General features: G+C 40.8%; 1 protein-coding gene across 1 annotated transcript in view; it reads left to right on the top strand.

Annotated features, from left to right (window-relative positions):
- Nucleotides 1–27,346, top strand: part of cftr (CF transmembrane conductance regulator) — a 152,430-nt gene that overhangs the window by 2,715 nt on the left and 122,369 nt on the right. The window contains exon 2 of the mRNA XM_063057835.1: nucleotides 13,316–13,426. Coding sequence (XP_062913905.1) covers nucleotides 13,316–13,426 — 111 coding nt within the window. The remainder of the gene's footprint in view (nucleotides 1–13,315; nucleotides 13,427–27,346) is intronic.

The raw sequence follows: 27,346 nt of genomic DNA, 5'->3' as shown, positions 1-27,346 counted from the left end.
TAACCTCTATCATCTTGAAGGTTCAGAGCAGGAATTGCAGGGGAATTCTTCCATCTGTGAATTCCCCTTCCAATCACACAACACCCTGACTTGCAAATATAATACCCTTTTTTCTTAGTCACTGCATCAAAATCGTGGAACTCATAACCTGATATTAGTGTGGGAAAGTGAAGTTTCAAGACTGAAGCTCATTTACACCTTCCTAAAGAATTTAAGTTTAAGACATATATACTGATTTTGCCACCAAATTCTATCGTGAATAAAAGTATACACATTTGAAACCAAAGAGGAAAGTAACATTAAATATGAATACTTTGCATTTCATAATGATTAAAAAAGTGAACAAAACACAAGTTTCCATTTAAACACAGCACAATTAATTTTTTATGCTAACTTGATGAAATATCTCATTTGGATGGAATCGTGCTTATTGATATAAGCACGTTTACCTTATTTGCTAGCTGAAGTTAGCCTTCTAGTGGCCTTGACTTCAGGTGCTTTATTGTGTTTATAATTTACAAATGTCAGCCTGAATTATGATTTTGTATGTTAATTATGTTGACAAATTTTGTTTTGACAAATACATTATTAAGTCATGCTCTGATTTCATAGTTAAATTGCAGTATGTGAAGAAACAGCAATTTTTCCCCCTTTAACCTATTAAATTCAGTTAACGTTGTCTTTTCTAGTCACTTGACATTGCAAAGGATTTTTAAAACAGATGGATAGAAAGGGTTTCTTACTCCAATGGACATCACGCTAACATTGGTTGCTATAGCTTCCTATTGTGCTCGCATAGTCCAGTTATTCTAATGGTTGTAGATTTCACTAATTCAGCAACAAATGGCAATTCCGCTCTTGATTTGTTTCAATTTAAGTTGAGACACTGGACAGATTAATTCTGAATTTGGAAGGGTTGGTGGAATATCAAACTTTGCAGTGGTACAGCAGTTACAGGTCAGGTTACACAGGTCAATAACTTGTGTTCAATTCTGACCAAAGCTGTTGTCACTGTCACTCTGTGAATTTCCTCCGAGTGAACCAGTGACATCAGTATTTCAATCAATGGCAGGTTAACTGGTCACTGGAATTTGCTCACAGCTTATAGGTGACAGGTAGAATCTAGGGGAAATTGATGGGAATAGAGGAGGAATAAAATGGGATTAGTTATAGGATTAGTGTAAATGGGTGCTTGATGGTTTCTATAGACTTCATGGGCTAAAATGCCTCTTATCTATTGTGTGACCATGACTCTAAATTGCTTTAATGTAGGTTGGTGATTGGGGCAACTGATGGGCATGTGAAAGAAAATAAGTTGCATAAAGAGGGTGGAGTATAGTATGAGGGCCAACATGGCCTTGATGGGGGAAATGGACTTTTACATTTTATGAAAACAATACCAAGAAATTAACCCCAAAGTTTTCTGCAAATTGGCCAAGCATGCATACAAGTCCAAAATGAGCCGAGACAGCTGACCGCTGGTGACTCCCAACAAAACCACCAGATGCCAGCCAGCTCTACTCAGTCCAATGTGTCGATTGGTAAGGACTCAAAGCTTCCACCAGGTAATTCCAGTGCAATTCATCTAAAATTGATGACCAGCTCAAAATATCAAGAAATATCACGAGAACATTCAGTGGAATTGATTTTTTACAGTTTAGTATGCAGATTTAACAAGGATTATCCTGGATGATGCGTCCATGTACAGATCTCATCCTGCCTCCAGATTGAATTGATCATTGTCAATTTCGATCATTTGAGCAGGCACTTAAAACTAAGCTTGTTTTTTAGGGTTATGGTCTCTAATACACACTTTAAAATACACTTGATGAGTTTGCTAACCACAATACAACTATTGAATAGTTTTCTACAATTATCTTTGAAAGCTATTTTCTCTTGTTTAAAACCATCACAGATATTCACTTAAACATTCTTTTTAAAATTTGCGTACTTTTTATTTCTGTCACAATGGTGGGGGGGGGGGGCGCATTGGGAGCAAGGGTGGACCCAAATCCAAGACACATTTTGTGAGGTTAATTACATTGAGTTTATTGTTTGATACCAGGAGAGCAAAGCAGAAGCAGGAATAGCAAACTGGACAAGGACTCAGGACTACGACTAGGCTGGGGCCAAGGATCTGGGCTTGGACTCAGAATCGGATCTCAGAACTAGAGGAGACGTGAAGAGGCTAGGGTATGGACTCTGAGCCAGAGACTGGGCAAGGACCCAGTACCTGGGTCTTGCCTCGGGCTCGGACCCCAGAACCAGGCAAGGACATGACATGGGCTAGGGAGAGGAGGAACGTGGAGAAACAGAGCCTCGGTCTCGGGAGAGCAGGTACATGGAACCATGGACACATACACGGAACACAGAGCCGGGACCCCTCCTTGGGTACAGGACATAGGGCTTGGACTCATGACCCCCTGGGGGCCAACGGCAAGATGGCCTGACTTACCCCACAGAGGCGAGGACAAGACAAGACATGACATAACCCCCCATGGGGCAACGGCAAGATGGCCAGACTTACCCCACGGAGGTGAGGACAAGACAAGACAAGACATGATCCCCTGCGGGGCAACGGCAAGACGGTCTGACTTTCCCCACAGAGGCGAAGACAAGACAAGACACGACATGACCCCCCCATGGGGCAATGGCAAGACGGCCAGGCTTACCCCATGGAGGCGAGGACAAGACAAGACAAATACGAAAGAACACCAGACAGTACCTATCTAGCTCTGGTGATAGAACTAGACCGAAGTGCAGGCGAAGACTGCAGACGAGGGCTAGAGGCGAGTGGGGCAGAGAAGGGATTCAGAGAGGGGGGTAGGACAGGAATCACAGACCGCCAGGGCCAGGATTGACTCGGAACTTGGATGCCGCCAGGGCCAGGTCTTGACTCGGAATTTGGATGCCACCAGGGACGGGACTTGACTCGGAACGGGACTTGACTCGGAACTTGGATGCTGCCGGGGATGGGACTTGACTCGGTACTTGGATGCCTCCGGAGCCAGGACTTGACTTGGAGCCCCCGGGTAGGGACGAGCTCTCGACTCAGCCCGGGAACAGTAGACAGCGGTTCTTGATTCCCTCCGGCGGGTTAACTGACGGACCCACCTCGGGGAGGAAACTTTACAGGTTCGCTTTGGCGAGGTAACTTGACAGGGTTGCTCCGGTGAGGGAAGGCGAATTACCGGCACTCGCTTCGGGCGGAGACTAGGCTTGCTCTGGCCAGATGACATTGGCACGCCATACCTTGGTGACTTTGCAAATGCTCTCAAGCCAAACAGCTGAAAGCCGGAGACTATAAACTATCAGTTCAGCCGAGAATAAATTGTCTCTAATCACCAAGGCTGAGGGACACGGGAAAACAGGGAACCAAAGGGAAACAGGGAGTCAACGGTCCGGATCGTAACATAAACAAAGTAATTTTAAAGAGACCCCGATCCGGACCATGACAATTTCTCTATATGAAGAGCCCTCCTTGTTCGCCTCTTCCAGGTCCTCCTCCTTCTCCTTCTTCCCCATTGTCCTGCTGTGGGCCTCCTCTTCAATGCCTCTGTTATTGTGAAGCCCATGAAGTACAGTCACCATTGCATCAGAATGAGTGTGGTTGATGCAGGTTAGGATCCAAATGTTAACCATGTCTTCACATCACCACTATAGAAACTTAGCTATTTTGTAAATGGCAAACACCACTGAACCTAGCAACTAAATTGTTTCCAATCTATCGCTAAAACACGTCAAAATCATTAATGATTTCTTTAAATAGTGCAAATTGTGGTGATAGGAAAGAAGAGGATTCTTTCTTTAATCAACATTGGATTTGCTTGCAAGTTTAACAAATGATAATAATTAGTAGCGCTGGTGTTATATGCGCTACCGCGGTAACCAAAAACAGCATGTGTACTACCACACTAACCAATGATGCAGTTAAAAATTTATGCCTGCAAGAAATTGGAAACAAACAGTACAAAAACACTAGGGACCAGCAAGTCCAATTTGTAACAAATATTGGAGAGAATTACAGTCCAAATTCATAACTTATTTTTTGATCAGAAAGTTTGTTGACAAGTTTTGTAGTGTGAATAATTTGTAAATATCGGAAATTCTCATCAGGTCACTGATATCTGCAAGAGAAAACAAATCAAAATTCCCCTGCAAAGCTGGAAATCAGTGCAATCTCTGCATTTCTGCACTTAACTGCAAACATTCAATCTGTCAGATAATCTACAGCTTAAAGATGATTTCCTCAAAATGATTTATAATTACAAGCTCCAAGCCAACATGATGTTTTAAAAGTTCAAAATAAATCTATTATCAAAGTACATATATACTACCCTGAGATTCATTTTCTTGCAGGCAGTCCCAGTAGAACAAAGAAATACAATAGAATCAATGAAAAAAATACACACGAAATCTATATATTTGGTGCTGTTGTGTGTGTTTTTTGATGAATTCTATTGTATTTCTTTGTTTTGTGGGTGCCTGCAAGAAGATGACTCTCAAGGTTATACCCACTTTGATAATAAATTTGAACTTTGAAGGCTAATGAACAATCTATGTGCAAAAGAAGTCAAACTGTGCAAATAAAAAAAAACAAATAAAAATAAGAATGAATGAATGAATAAATAAATAAATAAGTACTACTGAAAACATGAGATATAGAGTCCTTGAAAGTGAGTCCATAGGTTGTGGAATCAGTTTAGTGCTGAATGAAATTATCCACTCTGGTTCAGGAGTCTAATGGTTGAAGAGTTATAATTGATCTTGATCCTGGTGGTGTGGGACATAAGGCTCCTGTACCTCTTTCCCAATGGCAGTAACAAGCAGAGATCATGGTCTGGATGGCGGGTGTCCTTGATGATGTATGCTGCTTTCTTGTGGCAGTACTCATTCTGGATGTGGTTAATAGTGGGGAGATCTTTTCCTGTGATGGACTGGATTGTATCCACTACTTTTTGTAGGCGTTTCCATTCTTTGGCATAGGTGTTTCCATACCAGGCAGTCAGGATACTCTCCACTGTGCATCTGTAGAAGTTGTCAAGGTTTTAGATGACATGCTGAATCTACGCAAACTTCTAAGAAAGTAGAGGCACTGCTGTGCCTTCTTTGTAAAGGCTGTTATGTGTGTTGATATTGATTGTAGAAGAGATGTTGCCAGTCCAGTGCCACCATAGACTGAGTCTCAAACATCCAGCCCAAGCTGAAGGAATAAGCATTGGTGGAACTTCATGACAAGCCCTTCGTTTAAATACAGAGTGACCTCGGACCAATTGGTTGACACAAGTAAACAATTACCTAGCTGGTGCTGAACCTTGCCTTGTTACTGTGACATTCTGAGGACTCACCATCACTAATTGGCTACTGAGATATTCAGCCTATATTATTCAACTGCAGTTTGTCCTTCACACTCGGAATTAGAGGAAGGACGATAAGGATTTGCATTGGAACATGCTGTAAAGGAGCTAGTTCAAATCCAAAACCACTAGAAAGGCTTTATAACTAGTCTTCAGAGAGTAATAAACAGTATTTCTCCTTAAACGATTAGGTGGAAGAAATGTTTCTGAACCATAAATATCGTAATTCAATGCCTAATCCTACGTAGCAAGTTAAAAGAGGGGGAAATGAGCTTGAGATAAAAACAAACTATGAGTGTTTAGAAAACGAGGTTGGCAGTAAGTAATTAAGCCTTATAACACAGTTAAAAATCTAATTGCTCTGACCTCGCTAAACTTTAACATATGACCATAAAATATAGGAGTAGAATTAAGCCCTTTGGCCCACCGATGACTGATCCATTTTGCCTCTCAGCCCCAATCTTCTGCCTTCTCCCCACATCCCTTCATGCCCTGACTAATCAATAATCTATCAACATCTGCCTCAAATACACCCAATGACTTGGCCTCCACAGCTGCCTGTGGCAACGAATTCCACAGATTCACAGATTCTAAAGAAATTCCTCCTCATCTCTGTTCTAAAAGGATGCCCCTCTATCCTGAGGTTGTATTCTCTGGTCTTAGACTTGCCCGCCATAGGAAATACCCTCTCCACATCCACCCTGTTGAGGCCTTTCAACATTCAACAGGTTTCAATAACCTCACCCCTTATTCTTTTGAACTTCAGTGAGCAGAGGCCTGGAGCCATCAGGCACTCCTTAAATGACAAGCCTTTCAATCTCTGAATCATTTTTGTGAACATCATTGGAATCCACTCCAATGTCAGCACATCCTTTCTTAGATCAAGCTCATGCAATGGCATGTGATCAGCTAAAAAAATAAAATTTTCTTCCTGCTCCACAAGTAGTGCCTGATGTAAAGTGTATTCCGAGAAGTTTTCTGATTTTATAGAAACATAGAAACATAGACATCTACAGCACACTACAGGCCCTTCAGCCCACAATGTTGTGCCAACCATGTAACCTACTCTAGAAACTGCCTAGAATTTCCCTATCACATAGCCCTCTATTTTTCTAAGCTCCACGTACCTGTCTAAGAGGCTCTTAAAAGACCCTATTTTATCTTCCTCTACCACTTCGCCGGCAGTGCATTTCATGCACCCACCACTCTCTGTGTGAAAAACTTCCCTCTGACATCCCCCTTGTACCTACTTCCAAGCACTTTAAAACTATGCCCTCTCATGTTAGCCATTTCAGCCCTGGGAAAAACCCTCTGGTTATCCACATGATCAATGCCTGTCTTCATTTTATACACCTCTATCAGGTCACCTCTTATCCTCCGTTGCTCCAGGAAGAAAAAGGCCAAGTTCACTCAACCTATTCTCATAAAGCATGCTCTCCAATCCAGGCAACATCCTTGTAAATTAATAAAATAATATATTAAGTTCCAGCTTGAGAATATTGCAATGTACAAAAATGAAACTTCGTCTGATTTGTTACTTAGGTGACATTCTGCTTCGACACCTTGGTTTGGTTTATTCACATGACCTACCTACTGCCCATTATGCTGCTGGTGTTTAGGACAGCAAAGAAGGTCCCCCATCACTGGCAGTGTTCAAGGTTACCTTCATCATGTCAGTAGCTCGGTTTTCACTACTGTCAGTCATGTAGGTCCTGGGTGCTCAGGAATACCATCACACTCAGATGTGGAAGGATTCTTCATTGCTGTTTCTGTAACAGTTTTGTTCAGCCCTGAACCCCGAACCTGGAGGACTTGTGGACCACTCTACCATTTGATCCGTTTGGGTCAAGCAGGTCACACCAAGAACCAAAGTACAAGGCCCTGCCTCCGGCTAACATAGCTCTGCATGTCATCGAGGCACGCAAGCCTTCAAGCCCTTCGACAAGGATGTGGTCCTCTTGGAGGATTACTCACATAAACCAAAGTATTAAGACTGTAATTGAAGATTTAAGATGGATGACAAGAGAAGTATATATTTCAAAGCATGAAGCTGAGTAATGGGATTAAAAAATGTGGACTACTTATATTATGGATGAGTAAATTCCTTAGGTATTTTAAGTAATTTTCAATAAAATAATGAAAGGAATCAATGGTATTTACTGGGTTCTATTAGATAGATCAGGGAGAACAATTAGAAAGGAAAACAATATAAATGACAGAAGCTAATGGAAGTTATATAATTCCTCAAACATGGTCAGATATTCAATGAGATCTTTGCTGACCTTCAAATTCATTTGCTTGCCCAAATACCATATTCTCCGAGTCCTTATATATGCTAAAACAAATCAGCGACTGTCCAGAATTTCCTCAACTGCTGAATGATCACTCTAAGGAAGAATTATCAAACTTCTTCATCTTCGTGCAAAATGACATACCTCTTGTCCTGAAAGTATGCCCGTAGAACAAGATTCTCCAGCATGAGGGAACCGCCTTTCATCACTTCTCTGGTCAATCCCTCTTGGCGTGCCATATGTCTCAACTTAATTTTTCTGAACTACAGTTTATTTAGGCAAATCTTAATCAGTCTTTATATGACATCTTTCTCCACTCTTTTTTCAAGGAATCAATCTAGTTAAATAAGATGTAATAATGATTCTTTAGGTATGGGGACCAGTAAGGAGTCACCACCAAACACCTCCAAAATTTCAGAGATCCTTATTGTTGTACTTTAAGAACTTTTGCAAAAAAGGCTAGCATACTACTATTTGCATTTCTAGGTGCTAAGTGTATCTGGATGTTTATCTCCTGGATCTCCCAAACCAGCACATGCGGATCCCCAATATGCCAATATTTCCTAAGTTCTCATTGTTTAAAAAGAGGTCGTTTTTCTATTCCATTTATCATAGCAAATATTATACCATTTCCCCACATTGTACGTAGAAGAGTACAGCACAGTAATGGGCTATTCAGCCCATAATGTTGTGCTGAACCAGCTAAAAAGCACATTAAAACCACCCAAACACTAATCCTTCCTTCCTCTATCATCTCCGTATCCTCCCCCCCCGCCATCTTCCCTACATCCATGTGCCCATCTGAACGTTCCTTAAAAGCCTCTAATATATTTGACTCTCCCACCATACCAGGCAGTGTATTCCAGCCATTCACAACTCTCTGAGTAAAACACATACCCCTCACATCCCCCTTGAACCTACCCGCAATTGTAGTGAATTGTGTTTATGTTACAAGAAGGGTAAAACTAAACTAAGTATTATGTGTGCCTCTTTTCCTATGGAATTGTAGATCAATGGAAATGAGTTGTAGTTTTCCAGTGAGGACCAATTTATTACATTTTTTAAAGAAACCTTGATTATTTCCTTCAGCTTAATGCTTTGTTTTGGTAGATTTCCTAGGATATAACATAAATTACAATATTAATCATATAGTCAATATAGCCTGCAAAGTTATCAAGAAATATGTAAGATCTTGTTTTTCTGTAAATTGTCTGTGACTTTTTTAAAATTCTCTTCGAGAAGTTATATAGCTGTGGGAGAGAGGAGTATTTTTGGGAATCATGAAGCTATGGGCTAACTGAGTTGCTTTTTATTCTTCATGAGGTTGGGCAAATAAGTTCTGGGCTTTATGTGATTCCAGCGTGGACTGGAAAGAGAAATGAGGTTGAGTTGACTTTCGGCATTGAGAAGTGTTCAAAATGGTCCAAGTCTCAGAATAGCTGTTTAAACATTGATAAGGGGCAATGCTGATTGAGGATCTTCACCCCTATCTTTCACATAAAAATTCTTAAAAGATTAACAATACAATAAATTTATTTCAAACATCTGACGTAACAGTAAAATATAAATAAATGATCAAAAGAGTAAACTAAAGTAAGTAAAAATGAATAATTTCACTTAGCTTTTTCCTCCAATCTCTAGGTTAGGAATCACCGTCTGTCTGTGTGAGATTGCAGAGGCTGAATCCCCAGTGCTATGTTGGGACTCCATGCGGAGACTATTGACTGAGCAGAGTGAGAGACACCCTGCACCTGTCACTCTCTGCATCCCTGAATTACAGCAAGTTCAAGACTTCCAGAACTTATGTGAAAGCTTCAGAACTTTCCCATCAGAACTGCCAAATGTAGGCAATGTGATTTGGCACTGTGTATCAAAAGTTAAATTTTTTAAAATTGCAAGCAAGTCATTGGCTGTCTATACATTAAAGAAAGCCTTATTCATAAATATTGTGCATACACAAAATACGTTATTTATGCTTATAAAAATATATATTTGATTTGAAGTCACACCTGAATTTGTGACTAAATTTTAAGGATAATAATAGGACAAAGCAATCTATCAATAATAGCTTTTTGAAATGAATGATCCATTGGTAGTTTATCTATTCTATGTATTTTACTTTAAGCTCATATCATTTCTAAAATCAAGAAGTGTGGATGCAAATGAGCAGAAGAATCACTCTACACCTTTAAGCTTTCTTCTCATAAGTGTTTGATAATTTCATGGAGCTGCATATAAACCTAGACTCAACATTCATTGGTGCTTCAACCAAAGTAGAAATTTAACTGTTGGGACCAAGGCCTCATTCTGCCTTATGCAAATGAATCTTTGATTTCCTCAATTGCAGACCCCAGTCAGTTCAGATTGGCAACAACATCTCCTCTACAACCACCATCACCTCAAAGCTCTATGCTTAACACCCTGCTCTACTCCCTTTATAATTACACTGGACAACAATTTTTTTTGAAATTGTTGCTTCCTCAGAATTTTTAAAATGTTTAGATAGCCTGCTTGAAGCTGAACACAAATATAATTTCAGACTACCTGTATCACGAGGGAATTTGGAGAAACAAGAAATTAACTTTTATTGAATATAATGTGTTTAGTTGCATAATGGTGCTGATGCTTTGCAGTAGTCTAACTAAGCTAAAAATGTTTTGTTGATGATTTTCATTTGTACTCAGTGTCTGAGGCTTCTTGCTTAAGGGTCCAACAATAATCAGCCAGCCTTGATGGATTCCAGTTGCCCTGATACACTTTCTCCATGACCACAATGTCCTGGGTGAAACCTTTCACCATGCTCATCACTGACAGTGCCAGGATTTGCAGGGAAAAATGGGAATGCAGAAAATTAATCTTTAGTGACATGTTGCACTTCATGGTTTTGTATGCTTGAAACATATGGTCAACCAGCTGCATGTAGCTTGGTGCTCTGTGGTTGCCAAGAAAAATTTCAACAATATCCTTGAATGCTTTCCATGTGATTTTCTCTGGTTCCAGTAGAAGTTGTCCGAATTGTCTGTTATTGATGACCTATTTGATTTCTGAACCAACAAAAATTCCTTCCTTAATTATGGCATCAGTTATTCTGACTTGAATTATGAATAGAAATAACAAATATAAGCGATTTCTAAAAGAATGGTACGTATGGGGAAATTTCACCGTGACTTTCATGGCCATCAGCCCAAAATCCATAAGATACACCCAAAAGTATTTAGGAAGCAAAGTCTTTGTTATCAAGTGTTATGACTGAAAGGCTAAGCACAGCTCTAATGCCATATTTAAGTTTGCTGATGACACTACTGTTGTTGGCCAAATCAATGGTGGTGATGAATCGACATGTAGGAGAAAAATTGAAAATCTGGTTGAACAGTGCCTCAACAACAATCTCTCACTCAATATTGTGGTGACACTTATGTTAGTTGTTAATTCAAGTGACGAATTTCACTGTGTGTTTCAATGTTTATGTAATAAATAAATTAATCTGAATCTTAATATGAATCTGAAGGTCTACAGATATGTAAAATACGTGGCTTGCTGGACCAATATTTAGTTCTTTATTACATTACAAACTTGCATCTGTTTATAATGTATATGGCAAATATTTTTTGATCACCATTGTAAAATTCCATAAATTGCAATGACTTTTTCACCATTTGAATGTCATTTAAATAACAGTGCCAGTGAGGTGAGGGATTTTTCTCCAAATTTGTATATTCAAGTAAAGTGAATTTCGTTCTTGAATTATTCCATAGATTAAACCCAAATATGTCTGCATCGTGCCAGGCCAATTACAAGCGTCAAATAATTTCTACGTTAATACATAAACCACTTCTAATATAAAATTATTTTGTAGTCTGTTAAAAAAATTAACTGCTAACATTTTGTGCAATCCCAATCTCGCTGGCAAGCTACATTCGCTCCCCTTTCAAGTCACTGCAATGAGTGTAATCTCAAAACGTTGATACTTCTGTGAAAAATAGTATTTAGAAGTATTAGAATTTATACTTTTCCACTAGGAATTGGGTAGATTTAGTAGATTAGTGCTGGGTTTCAAGTTTCAGGAGGTAGCAGTGTAAACTGTTCGACAATATCAAAATGAAAGCTGTTACATACTTTTGAGGCTAATAAACTTGTACGCTGAGGCCAAAGTAGGGACATCGTTATATTTTTGCTGGATTATAACGCAGGGTTCTGGACTGTTAATACAAGACACAAGTTCAAATCCCACCACAGCAGAATTAGAAACAGAATCAGAATCAGGTTTAAAATCACCGGCATATGTTGTGAAATTTGTTAACCTAGTGGCCGCGGTACAATATAATACTGTACATGATAATATAGAACGAATAAGTAAATCAATTACAGCAAGTATATATATGTGTATTAAATAGTGCAGAAACAGAAATAATATGTAAAAAAGTGAGGTAGTGTTCATGAGTTCAATGTCCATTTAGGAGTCCGTTGGCAGGGGGAAGAAGCTGTTTCTGAATCGCTGAATCTTCAGGTTTCTGTACGACCTTCCTGACGGTAACAATGGGAAGAGGGCATGTCCTGAATGAAAGGGCTCCTTAATGATGGACGCTGCCTTTCTGAGGCACCACTCCTTGAAGATGTCTTGAATACTACGGACACTATTACCCAAGATGGAGCTGACTAATTTTTCAACTTTCTGTAGCTTCTTTCGATCCTGTGCAGTAGCCTTCCACCCCCCCACCCCCCAATATCAAATAGTGATGCAGTCTGACAGAATGCTCTCCATGGTACATCTGTAGAAGTTTTCGAGTGTTTTAGTACACAGACCAAATCTCCTCATACTCCCAATGAAATATGGACGCTGGCTTGCCTTCTCTGTATTGCATCAATATGTTGGAACCAGGTTAGATCTTCAGAAATCTTGACACCCAGGAACTTGAAATTGGTCACTCTCTCCACTTCTGATCCTTCCATGAGGATTGGGTCATGTTTTCTCATCTTACCCTTCCTGAAGTCCCAATCAGCTCTTTCGTCTTACTGACATTGAGTGCAAAGTTGTCACTGCGACACCACTCAACTAGCTGGTGTATCTCGCTCCTGTACACCCTCTTGTTTTCATGTGAGATTCAACCAACAATAGTTGTATCATCAGCAAATTTATCAATGACATTTGAGCTATACCTAGCCACACAGTCATTGGTATAGAGAGAGTAGATCAGTGTGCTAAGCACACATCACTGAGTTGCGCCAGTGTTGATTGTCAGCAAGAAGGAGATGTTAGTACCAATCTGCACAGGTTGTGGTCTTCCAGTTAGGAAGCTGAGGATCCAGCAGGCATCAGGTGTTTAAAAACTGTTAGTATTACTTGCATCAGATGGTTCAATATTATATTGTCCTTAAAGGAAGTAAATCTGGGATATTTAGCTAATCTGGGTGACTCCACATTCATTCTTAGCTGTGCTGTGAGGTGATTTAACAAACCAATCAGTTCAAGGGGCAAGGTGGGAAAAGGTAATAATTTTTTGTCCTGCCAATGACAAACACATGCTTAACTTGAATCAGTAAAGGAAAGTTGAATAATGTGACTGAATAGGAGGCAATTTTGAAAAAGTATTGTGATTTAAAAAACTTCATGAAATGATTTGTCTTATTTCTGCATTGTAATGGACCTTTACTGTTTGTGTTCCTCAGATGGCCAAGACACATTCTGAGAAAAGGCTACAGACAGAAGCTAGAACTGTCAGACATCTATCAGATTCCATCATCAGACTCTGCAGATGAACTCTCAGAGATGTTAGAAAGGTACAATATAATTCAGTCAGAAGACATCTTAAAATATGGTGTTTAATTGCATATTAAATGGTAGTGGATGGTGATGAACATTTACTTACAAATTGACTAAATGAGTAGATGGAGCTATAATCTAAATGTGGCATTCAAGACTGCATGCTGGCTGCTGTGATATGTCCTGGTCTCTTCCCTCGATTGGCAGCACCTAATTCGTACATTGAGAGACATACATACAAAAAGGGCAGTCTGTTAACCAGTGGAACAGGTGCCAATCCCAGCAATGTCCTACACTCAATGTGTCGGGCATGGCTCAGCCTTGAGTCCCCACAACTCACCCTAACCCACCCCACACCAGCTCTTGCAGCTTCTGAGCCGTAGACAGTTCACTGTTGCAAAAATGCCAGTAGAGGGGAGGGGTTCACAGTAACTTCCCATCAGAACAGTGCACTGCACTTGTAGATATCATTTTTAAACTACAAAGGGCACCTACCTCAAAGTGTTTGGGCTGGAATAATAAGTACTGTATATCGTGAGCTTGTTGAACAGGGCTGAGATTTTTGCTCCCTGTGCAGGAAAAGGTAGGGGCTGTAGGACGGATGAACACTGTAATTCTGGGAGCCACTCAAGAGGTGGGAGAGACAGGCAGTTGTAATTGGGAATAGTACAGTCAGGGGAATAGTCATAATTCTCTGCCTCGGGGATTGAAGGTCCCAGAGGCTGTGTTGCCTGCCTGGTGTCCAGGTTTGGGACATCTTACTTAACTTAGAGTGGGATGGGAAGATCCAGTTGTCATGGTCCAATTGGATGCCAATGACGAAGGTAGGACAACGAAAGGACTTCTGCTGAGGGAATTTCAGCAGCCAGGGACTAAACTAAAAAGCAATGCTGAACAGGTAATAATCTCTGGATTGTTACTTGAGCCACATGCAAATTGGCACAGGGTCAATAAGATCAGAGAGTTGAATGTGCAGCTCAAAGATTAGTGTGGGAGAAGTGGATTTGAATATGTGGGACATTGGCACTAGTATTGAGGAAGGAGGGAATTGTTCCGATGGGACTTGCTCCACCTGATCCATGCCAGGACCAGGATATGAAGAGGGTTTTAAACTAAGTAGTGGAGCTGAGTTCAAAAGAGTGGGAACATAGGGATAAAGTAAAAAGGAAGGAAAGTGAAAGAGAGGTTACTGAAGTTTTCGTAATAATAAAAGGTTAGAAAGTGATAAGTATTTAACTTCAGGTAACATGGAGACAAATTTGAGAAGAGGGTGGTAAATGCAGGACTGAAGGTGTTATGTTTGAATGTATGCAGTATGCTAAACAAGGTAGATGAGCCTATAATGCAGCTAGATATTCCCAGCTACAATGTTGTAGGATCACAGGGTCGTAGCTAAAAGAAGATCACAGCTGGGAGCTAGACATCCAGGGGTACACATTCCATCAGAAAGCAGGCAAGTGGGCAGAGGGGATGGGTGACTCTGTTGGTAAAAAATGAAATCAATTCTTTAGCAAGAAGTGACATAGGATCAGAAAATGTTGAATCCTTGGAGGAAAGTTAAGAAACTACAAGTTAAAGAAACTTCTCGGCCTGAAACGTCGACTGCACCTCTTCCTACAGATGCTGCTTGGCCTGCTGCATTCACCAGCAACTTTGATGTGTGTTAGTTAAAGAAACTTTGAGGGTTATATACAGGCCTCTGAATAGTAGCAGAGATGTGGGACACAAAATAAAACAGGAGATAGGAAAGGCATGTAAGGAAGGCAATGTTACTGCCATCAGGGGACTTCATGCAGGTAGACTGGGAAAACAGTGTTGGCACTGGAAAAAGGGGTTTGTAGAATGCTTATGAAATGAGTTTTTAGAGAGAAACCCACTAGAGAAAAGGCATTTCCTGATTTGGTGTTTTGTAGTGAACCAGATTTGATGAGAGAGCTTAAAAGAACCCTTAAGAATAAGTGATCATAATATGATAGGACTGATCCTGCAGCTTGAAGCTAAAATTGGATGTATCTGTATTATAGTTGAGCAAAAGTAACTACAGAGGCATGAGAGAGGATCTAGCCAAAGTTGAGTGGAATGGGAACCAAGCAGGCATGATGGTACAGTAGCAATGGCAGGTTTTGGGAGTAATTCGGAAGGCATGGGATCAGTTCATCCCAAAGAAGACGTATTCTAAAGGGAGTATGAGGCAACCCTGGCTGACAAGGGAAGACAAAGACAGCATAAAAGCACAAGGGATGGCATACAATATTGCAAAAACTATCAGAAAGCTGGAGGATTGGGATGCTTTTTAAAACCAACAGAAGGCATATAAAAAACAGTAAGTGGAGAAAAGATGAAATTATGAAGGTAAGCTAGCCTTCATAAAAGGGGGTACCAAAAGTTTTTTTTCAGATATATAAAGAGTAAAAGAGAGGCGAGAGTGGATGTTGGACTGCCAGAAAATGACGCCGGAGAAGTAGTATTGGAGAACAAAGAAATAGACACCAGCAACATGCCAGAAATTCAAGAGTGTCAGGGGGCAGAAGTGAATGTTGTTGCTGTTACTAAAGCAAATGTGCTTAGAAAGCTGAAGGTGCTTGGAAGGTGGATGTCACCTGCACTGGACAGACTACACCCCATGGTTCTGAAAGAGGTAGATGAAGAGATTAGTAATAATATTTCAAGAATCACTGAAGTCAGGAGTGGAAAATTGTAAATGTCACTCCACTCTTTTAGAAGGGGGTGATGCAAAAGATAGAAAATTATAGTCTGGTTAGCCTTACTTCAGTGCTTTGTATGATTTTAGAGTCCATTATTAAGGATGAAGTATTAGGTTCTTGGAAGCACATGATAAAGTAGGCTGAAATCGGCATGATTTCTTTAAGGGGAAACCTTGCCTGAAAAATCTGTTGGAATCTTTGAGGAAGTAAAAAGCAGGATGGACAATGGAGAGTCAATGAATGCTGTTTACTTGGATTTTCAGAGGCCTGTGGTGAGATGTCACACAGTATTACAAGAAAGGTATAAGAGCCCACAGTATTACAAGAAAGGTACCAGAATGGACAGATGATTAGCTGACCAGCAACAGGCAACCAGTGGGAATAAAGGGGTCCTTTTCTGGTTGGCCACTGGTGACTAGTGGCATTCTGCAGGGGTTCGTGTTGGAACCACTATTTTTCATGTTATATGCTAATCATTTGGATGGAATTGACAGCTTTGTACTAAGTTTGCAGAGAATACAAAGATTTCTGGAGGGGCAGGTAGTGTTGAGAAAGCAGAAAGTCTGAAGAAATGAATTAGACAGGTTGGGAGAACGGGCAAAGAAGTGATAGGTAGAAAAGAGTGTAGGGAAGTTTGTGGTCATGCACTTTTGCAGAAAGGAATAAAGGCATAGACTACTTTATAAATGGGGAAAGAATTCAGAAACTGCAGCTGCCAAGGAACTTGGGAGTCCTAGTGTTACGAGATGCACTCAACCGCGGCAGTTTCTGGGGTTTAGACGCTTTAACTCTCCAGAACATGGCTAGCTGGTGTGGCCCCTTTAAGGGTTCAGGACCGTCACATTAATTGGCAATCATGTTTTGGGTGCCAATAATTGAGTATTTAAAGAGCACCTGAACAGAGCCTCAGTGCTCAATCGTAACCCCCAACCAGAGAAATTGTTTAGCATTTTGTTTTGTGCTTAGTTCTCGATCCAGTTTTACTCCGTGCCTTGATCCTGGCTTCTGATACTCTGGCATTTGGCTCCAAACCATCTTCGTCAAGGACTCTTGTTACAGTACGGCTGAGCCAGTATGGACCAAGCGGGGTATCAGACTCTTTTGTCAGCTGCGACCAGCCACAGTGAGAAGATTTCCAGACAGAGCCTGAAGATACATGACCTCCAGGTAGCCGTTTGTCAACTTTCACATGGGAGAGCCTGTCAGTTGCCCTGTGGAGCCAGTACATCTTCCAACCCTAGAGAGATTCAACGGTGACCCAGGCTTTTGCTGTGGCTTCCTCATTCATTGCTTATTAGTGTTCGAACTCCAGCCATCTCGGAACTCTTCGGAGCATGGAAAGGTGATCTTCATTATTTCTCTTCCAGCTGGAAGAGCCCTAGCCAGGACCACTGTGCACTGGGAATGAAAATTGAATGCAGTACATGCAGGCATGTGAGGTGTGTGCCCGGAACAATCAGCCCCATACCCGATCTCAAGGGCTCCTTCACACTCTCCCTGTTCTGGAAAGACCATGGGCGCACATCTCCATGGATTTTGTCACAGGTCTTCCACCATCCAAGGGGAAGACTGTCTTCATGGTAATTGTCAATTGGTTTTCAAAAGCTTGCAAGTTCATTGCCTTGGATAAGCTACCATCTGTGGCGGAGATGGTCGAAATTGTCCAGGACCAAGTCTTCAGGATCCATAGATTCCCAGTGGACATTGTATCAGATCATGGTCCACAATTTGCATCACATTTCTGGAGGGCAATCTGTAAGCTGATTGAGACAATAGCAAGCCTTTCCTCTGAGTTTCACCCACAGTCCAATGGCCAGATGGAGCAGACCAACCAAGATTTGGAACGAACCCCAAGGTGAGTGGTGTGACCATCTAATGTGGGCAGAGGTCACCAACAACACCTTACAGCACTCAGCGCACGGGATGTCAGTGTTCGAGTGCCAGTTTGGTTATCATTTGCCTCTCTTTTGGAATAGGAGGCTGAGGTCGGGGTTCCTGTGCTCGAAGATCTTGTCCAATACTGCAGGCAGAAATCGATTAGGACAAGACAGATTTTGCTGGCCTCTACCCAGAAGGCAGCGATCAAGGCCAATCGAAGGAGAAGACAGGAAACCACTTTGCAGCTTGGGCAATAGGTCTGCCTGTATAGGTGGAGTCTAGAAAGTTGGTGCCCAAGTTCATTGGACCCCTCAAAGTCCTGAGGAACTGAACTGGTGGCTTACACCTTTCAGCTCCCCAAGACCCTAAAGATCAATCTCACCTTCCACATCTCTAAATTAAACCTATTTGCACCAGCCCCTTAGCCCAACCGCCACAGAGGTTTATTGATGGGGAACAGTCTTTCACAGTTGGAAGCCTTTTGGACTCATGAACTGTTTGGGGTGTTTGGCAATACCTTGTGGGCTGGGAGGGATTTGGACCCAAGGAAAGTCACTGGGTGCCGAAAGAGACATCTTGGATCTGGCTGCCATCACCGTCTCCCCGGGCAGCCAGGGCTGTCAGGAATCGGCCATAGGGGAGGGGATCCTGTTTCGAGACGCACCCAATCTCGCCAGCTTCCGGGGTTTAGACGCAGTAACTCTCTGGAATATAGCTAGCTGGCGCAGCCCCTTAAAGGGTTCAGGACCATCCCGCTAATGGACAATCATAGTTTGGGCCCCAAGAATTGAGCCTTAGTGCTCAATCGTAAGCCCAACCAGAGATATCATTCAGCATTTAGCTTTGTGCTCATTTCTCGATCCAGTTTTATTCTGTGGCTTGATCTTAGCCTCAATCCATCCTCGTCAAGCACTCTCATCACACTGAGTGCAGGATTCCCAAAGTCAATAGTGAGGAAGACAAATGCATTACAAGCACTAAGTATGAGAGGACTCGAATATAAAGGGATGTAATGCTAAGGCTTTATAAGGTGTTGGTCAAACCACGTTTGGAGTGTTGTGTGCAGTTTTGGGGGCCATATCTAAAGAAGGATATGCAGGTGTTGGAGATTTCAGAGGAGTTTTACAAGAAAGATCCAGGGAATTAAAGGAAATGTTTTTAAATTGTACGTGCTAATAATTTCCTGATAACAGATGTTAGGTTACTTGCCTATAATTCTCTAGATTTCTTACTCATCATAGATAGTGGTGTGAGATGTGCAATGTTCTGATGTGAAGGAATTGATGATTTCCATATCAAGAGATTTTATTGAGATACAGCACGAATAGGCACTTTCGGCCCTGTGAACCATGCTGCTCAGCTGTCCCCTGTTTTAACCCTTGCCTAACTACGGGACCGTTTACAATGACCAATTAACCTACCAACCAGTACGTCTTTCGACCGTGGGAGGAAACTGGAGCTCCCAGAGGAAACCCACGCAGTCAAGGGGAGAATGTACAAACTCCTTGCAGGCAGCGATGTGAATTGAACCTGGGTTGCTGGTACTGTAAAGCATTGTGCTAACGTGACGCATCCATAATATTTTTAACTCCTTTCTTTGAATCTTAGAATGGAACTTGTATGGTTCTGGTATTTATCTTTAGTTTCTTTGTCACTTTAATTTTGTTTATGTTGGTGAGTCTCATTCCTGATTTAATCTTATTTTGGTTAGAGTATTACAAAGCTGTGTTTCTTCTTATGTGCTTACTAATTCAAGAAAGATTACTAAAGGTACTTAGAACATGATGGCTACTTTTGGCTCTTTGCAGTTTTAAGTTACAGTATTGACATTCTTTCGTCACCAGCATATATTTGAAGCTGAACATATGCTGCATGCAGTCCCTGGACCTTTCACTACAGTTATGGTGGAAGTATACATCCAGATTCCTGATTCATGCAGATGGTGTGCAATGCTTCCTACTGGGAGCATGGCATAAATTGTGTGTAAAGTATGTGGCATGGTGATCCTGCCAGCTCCTTGAGTTGACCTTTTAAAATAATTTTATTCATAGATAGGTTGTGCTGCTTTTCATATAAATTATTTTTGCTAAATTTAATGCTTATTAAGAAGCAGTTAAGTTTGTGCAAATGAACTCTGCATTACTATTCAGTGCAGTGTTTTATCCAGGCTAGGTATGTCCCTCAATGTTTACAAATTTTGAGAGAAAGTGATTACTGTCCCTTAATGCATTTTTCTTTTTTTTTAATTGTCTAACAGAACATAGAACCAAGGACAGGAGCAGGTCTAAACTTGTCAATTCTCCCTGACAAACTATTGTGATTCTCTGTCATATTATATCTGTATTGAAAAATTTCTGACCATGAGCAGCTCAGTTGTAACACATTCATTATTGATTATACAGCAATAACAAGAGCAGTTTAAAACTATTTCCTTAGACAGGACATAGGTGTGTTGACGTTCTAATACTGGAACAGCCATTACAGATCTCCCAACTTACAGTTAGCAGAGTGTTCCACAGTTAGATTAATTAAGATTGTGAACTATCATTATCAGATTTGGACAGACTCTATATAGGCATCCTGGAATCCTGTTGTGTTTTGAGTATTAATAATTGAGAGCAATACAATTGAATCAATATATTAACTTAGCCTTGATATTATGCTAACTGCAGAACTTCTCTCTCTGTATTACCTTGACTGAAGCTGTAATTAAATCTATATTTTTATTGTAATAATCATAACCAGATGATCCCATATTGATTTACATCCGTAAAATACCTAAAATAGTTTTCAAACATTCAACAAATTACAATAATATTTTACAGGCTCTTTAATTGATTTAGTAAAAAGAAATATTATTAACCATTTTTTATATCAGTAAATAATAGGAAAAAGCACTATTATCAAAGTCCATTGTTCTACAACTAAATAATACACAAAGGAAATCCTTTGCTTAAGGTTAGTGTAACAGACTGTTGCTTTATTCAATTAATTGCACAGTTTCAGGGAAGACATGATCACAAGCAGGAAAGCAATCACTGAACTCTATCATCGATCTTTCAGAATTCAAGGATTCAAAGTGAAAATCTTGCCATTTTATGACACCTATGATTTCTTGTTACTTCCATTTTTCAGAACTACTGTATAACCCATCAGTTCCTAACGATTGTAATAATAAAGCTGCCACTGGAATTTAAGGAAGCAGCCAAATCAGCTAATTTATCAAATGGAACAAAGTTATACAAAGTGATGTTTCTAAACCTGAGCCTCTGTACCTCCCTGTGCAACTAGATACTCAACTTCCTCATCTGGATACCATAGTCAGTATGGATTGATAAAAAAAATCTCCCCCTTGCTGATAAGCAAGACAAGAAACTTCAAGAATGTGTGCTTACCTCGCTGCTCGATGTCTCTATACTCATGACTGTGTCACTGAGCACAACTCACGTCATCTATATATTCATAGAGTTCTACACTCTATGTTCTATGACACCACTGCGGTTAGTAAAATGTCAGATGGCCATGAGGAAGCGTGCAGGAGTGATATAGATCGAATGATTTAGTGGTGTTGCTACAACTACCTCACACGCAACATCTGCAAGATCAAGGAATTGATGGAGGACTTCATGAGGGGAAGTCTGGAGATACACACCAGTCCTCATTGAGGGATCAGCAGTTGAAAGGGTGAGCAGCTTCAAGTTCCTGGGTATCAATATCACAGAGGATCTATCTTGCGCCTTAACACATTGATACAATCACAATGAAAGTACACCAATGGTTCTACTTCATTAGGAGTTTGAGGAGATTTGGTATGTCACCAAAGACGCTTGGAAATTTCTGTAGGTGTACAATGGACTGGTACACCTCTGGCTGCATCACCACCTGGTAAGAAGGTTCCAATGCACAGGATTGCAAGAGGCTGCAGAGAGTTGTAGCGTCATCCATCTCCATCATCGGCACAAAGTTACTTACCATAAAAGATGCTTCCTCAAGAGAATGGCATCCATGACGAAGGACCCTCACCCCCTTTTCTTGTCACTACCATCAAGGAGGTGCTATAGGACCCTGAAGACCCATACTTAACAATTCAGAAGCTGCTTCTTCCCCTCTGCCAAAAGATTTCTGAATTGTCCGTGAATATTACCTCATTGTTCCTTTATTGCACCATTTATATTGTAATTTACAGTAATTTTATATATTTACCCCGTACTGCTGCACAAAACAAGTTTCATGTCATATAAGACAATGATAATAATAAACCTGATTCTAAGTCTGTTTTTGAAATGTTTTTTTTCTGTACTTTAAACATTCTCATTTCATAGTTTATTCTCCTGTGATTAATTCTCTGAAAGTGATTAAGAAATAAAATAGGGGAGAGCAAAAAGAGGTTGGGGAAAGGAAGTATGAGTGTGAAAAGTGTGAAAAACAGCTACCTGTTGTGTGGAAGGGTTGCAGATATTCATTACAGGGGACCGGACAAGACAGAGGTGTTAAAAAATTGCTGAGAAGGTGGAGAGATAGTGAGAGCTCTTAGCCCATTTCCTGCATCTCCAGTTCTATTTCTTTCTGTCATCTGCACTCCATCGTGACATCTTCAGTTGATATGGTGTCATTGTGTTCCATATTCATCCTCAATTCATTGTCTGTTACTTCTCCTTGAGCCTTTCTTTATCTGTTCTGGGCAGGTATGAAGGGAACACTTTGGCATGCACCAATAGATCTGCCATTGGTCTAGAGCAGCCCTGTTGTGCCACCAAGTGGTGGATTTAAATTACTGCTCTTCACATGGGCAGAAAGGGGCTGCATTCAATTGGTTAGCAGTCATGCAACATTAAATGGCATGTCATCAAGTTCACAGAGAACTCATAAATGTAGAGGCAAGGCCAAGGAAAATATGCCACTGTTTTAAATTTTTATTGATTAAAACAAAACTGTTTCTATACCAATTTGTACTTCATTCTTTCCTTCTGAAGGGAGAATCGACCTCCTTTAGTCTCTCTTCTCCCTTTATTTTTCAACTTCTTTCATCTGAGCATCATTATACAGACATCCCACCCTGCAAAAGCTCATTTCAGGGAGGTGGCACCATCAATTTGCGGGAGACTCCCGGAACTTCCGGGAGAGGTGGGATGTCTGCAATAGAGTAGCTCCTTAGCAGCTTGCCAGCTAGTTTAAATAATGTTAGCTATACTAATGGACGAATAACACCTGTTAAACTCACCTCAACATGTCTTTTACAGTCTTAACCCACCATGGGCAATAGAAAAGTCACTGTTGCAAACAGTGCAGTGAGCAACACTGTCATTATTTTTGACCCCTATTAGGCAGGGGTACACTTTAGTGTAGTCTGGGGTGATGTACGTTTTATATTTTTTTTGGAACACTGCCAATCTGACTTTTTTTGGAACTCTTTTGCTCTTGCTCTTTCTCTATCGCGCACGCGCTCTCTCGCTCGTGGTCGCTCTCACTTGTGCTTGCTCTCTCACGCTTGCTTTCTTGCTCTTGCGCTCATTCTCTCTTGCGCGTTCTCTCACGCTCGCTCTCAAAAAAATCAATTTCCGGGACATTGTATATAATTTGCAGGCAGCAGGGAGCCACTATTAATTTGCAGGAGACTCCCGGAACTTCCGGGAGAGGTGGGATGTCTGATTATATCTGCTATCATTAAGGTCAAATACCTTGATCTACAACAATAAAATCAGAAGTAAAGATGGTGCTGTGAGATTTTTCTTCGTAGCTTATTATTTTATATGAAATAATGAAAAGATATTTGGATTTTGACAGTAAGCTATTCTGTGACTGAGTTGGACAAAAATTCATTAGATACAATATGCTTTCCTTAGGAGGCAGCATTCAAAAATTATTTCATTTGATGACTTAATGATATTTTACTATAATTTGTTTTAGAGGAGGATGAACTGCTAATTATATTTGTAACTGTCAAAAAGGAATTTGTTAACAAGTTCCTCTTAAAGGTGGCTAAAATAGAAAACATCAGGTTGGAACCTTTTGAGAATTCTTAAGAACAGATCTTTGTAAATACACTCACATGAAATTGAGATGCAGAAAATGTAAAGCAATGATTAAATATCCAGTGCTGAATACTAACATTTAGTCTGGGCTAATGAAATTTTAGAAGAATATTATAGACTTTTCAGTCTCAATCACTGACACTCAACACTTCATCAACCTGGCATTATCTTACTTCCTCAAGACCCATTGCAAATGGAAATACATTGATATTTAGCTTTAATGTCATTGATTAGATAAATACTTTCAAAGATCCATGCAAATACAAAGCACAAAAGCACAAAACACAAAAAAATGTTTACGCAGTGCTTTCTAAAGTATAATTAATTTGCTCTTACAATGAAATTACTGATACTTAATAAAACTAAGATCTAAGTCAGACAATTGGAATAGAAAACACTCACCAGGACAATATCTGTGGAAAGAGAAACAGAGTTAACTTTCAGGTGAAGACCTTTCATCAGAACTTTCGATTTTTTTCAAATAAATAAAAATCACAGCGCATCCTATTATAACATACCATATTACTGTACATAAGGCACAGGAGCAGAATTAATCAAGAACCTATCAACCTCCGCCTTAAATACATGAACCAGCAAATACTTAGCTGGATCCCAAATCTTTGATGTTTGCCTAAGTTTGAAAGTAATTTATTGCACACAAGGACTGGGTTTCTTTAAACAAGTTTTACCCTAAGCATTGTACATAACTAGCCATAAAATGATAATGAAGAATATGGATTGAGCAAAATATGAAACATAGACTGATAGACTAAAGTTAATGGATGTATTGCTCAAAGAAGAGATAAATCAATGCAGAAATTGTTACATAGACTGGGTTCTTATAACATTATATAACCTTCCCATTTCTCTCATTAGAAAAATACCATGAGGTAATCTCATCAGATTAAAGGCTGAAAAGTCTTCTGGACTTAATGAGCTGCAAACTGAGAACATAAAGCAAGTGGCTTCAAAAATAGTGGATAATAGATTCTCGAAGGGTCCGAAGAACTGGAAAATTGCAAATATCTCTGTGCAAAATAAGAAACATAGAATAGTTGGCTGAGCATCTGCTATTGGGAAATAGCTAGAATCTGTTATTAAGGAGGTGATGATAGTCAATTTTGAAACAATCAGGCAGAGTCAACATAGAACACAACAGCACAGGAGCAGACCATTCGGCCCACAATGTTGTGCCAGACCAACTAAAAACACCCAACACTAGTCCCTACTACCTATACCATGTCCATATCCCTCCATCTTCCTCACATCCATGTGCCTATCCAAATGTCTCTTAAAAGCCTCTACCCCTATACCAGGCAGTGCATTCCAGGCATCCACCATTCTCTGGGTACAAAACTTACCCCTCACATCCCCTTGAACCTATCCCCTCTCACCTTCAATGCATGCCCTCTGGTTTTAGACATTACCGACATTGGGATTATGTTGACTTCCTGAACACCTGACGATTAAATGTAGACCATTCTATTTGCCTCAGGAGTTCTCATCCGTGATCCTGATTGCAGTTTATATACCACCCCAGTGGCCGATTATAAGCAAACACTCACAACTCTGCACAATATTGTCTGCAGGCAAGAAACGGCGTGCACGATATTGTCTGCAGGCAAGAAACAGCCTATCCTGACGCATTTGAAATTATAGTCGGCCACTTGAACCAGGCCTGTTTGAAGAAAACCCTGCCCAATTATCATCAGCATGTAACCTGTTGCATCAGAGGTCCCAGCACACTAGCCCACTGCTACACTATGCTAAGGAATGCTTATCTTTCCTTCCCGAGACCGCGTTTTGGCAAATCAGACCACTTGGCTGTACTCCTACCACCTGCGTGCAGACAGAGTGTAAAGACGAAGGCTCCAGAGATCAAGAAAACTAACAGGTGGTTGTGGGAGGCAGAGGAACAGTCACAGGATTGCCTTGTCAGTGGACTGGACCGTGATCAAGACTTCATCTGAGGACCTAAATGACTACACCAGGGTCATAACAGAAAATATTAAAACAGTTGTGGATGAATGTGTGTACCCGCAAAATTGTTCAGGGTTTACCCCAATCAGAAGCCCTGGATGTACCACGAAATGCTGAGAGCCAGGTCAGAGGCATTCAAGAATGCACTAGAGGTACGAGTATGATCTCCGGGGAGCCATCTCAAGGGCAAAGTAGAGATTCCAGGCTAGAATGGGATCAATGAGGGATACTCTGCAGCTGTGGCAGGGTTTGAATGCCATAACCTCCTACAGAGTAAAATCTTGCAACATAGGAGATGGCAGAGCTTCGCTTCCAGATGAGCTCTATGCCTTCTGCCTTTCTCAGCCTCCATATCTCTTGATGATCCTTTGGTCTCAGTATCTGAAGATGATGTGTGGTCTGCCTTCAAGAGAGGAATCCAAGGAAAGCATCCAGTCCGGACAGAGTAGTGAAGACCTGTGCTGAGCAGCTGGCTGGTGTGTTCATGGATATCTTTAGCCTCTCACTCCAGCAGTGTGTGGTACCCACCTGCTTCAAGTAGGCTTCAAGTTTGGTAACCTGCCTCAGTGAATATTGCTCAGTGGCACTTACGGTACATCCACAGTGATGAAGTGTTTTGAGAGGCTGGTGTTGAAGCATATCAGCTCCTGTCTGAGTGACGACTTGGATTTTCCCCCAATTTGCTTATCGAAGCAACAGGTCCACAGCAGATGCCATCTCATTGGCTCTTCACACCAACTTGGTCCATGTGGACAGCATAGATGCATAGATGATGCTCTTTATCGACTACAGCTCAGCATTCAATACCATAATTCCCTCAAAACTAATCATAAACTTCAAGACCTGGGCCTTAATACCCCCTTGTGCAATTGGATCCTGGATTTTCTCACTTGCATTCCCCAGTCAGTTCCTCCACAATCTCCATCAGCACAGGAGCACCACAGAGATGTGTGCTTAGCCCCCTGCTATACTTGCTTTACACCTATGACTAGATTAGATTAGATTATGAGGACACTCAGTCCTTGTTTATTGTCATTAGAAATGCATGCAGTAAAAAATGATACAACATTCCTCCAGAATGATATCACAGAAACACAGGACAAACCAAGACTAAAACTGACAAAACCACATAATTATAACATATAGTTACAACAGTGCAAAGCAATACTGTAATTTGATAAAGAGCAGACCATGGGCACGGTAAAAAAAAGTCTCAAAGTCCCGATAGTCTCATCATCTCACGCAGACAGTAGAAGGAAGAAACTCTCCCTGCCATGAACCTCCAGCGCCGCAAACTTGCTGGTGCAGCACCATTGGAAGCACCTGACCGCAGCAGACTCTG

This window comes from Mobula hypostoma, chromosome 9, assembly GCF_963921235.1.
Source record: "Mobula hypostoma chromosome 9, sMobHyp1.1, whole genome shotgun sequence".
Taxonomy (NCBI): domain Eukaryota; kingdom Metazoa; phylum Chordata; class Chondrichthyes; order Myliobatiformes; family Myliobatidae; genus Mobula; species Mobula hypostoma.
This window is presented reverse-complemented; position numbering and strand designations above follow the sequence as displayed.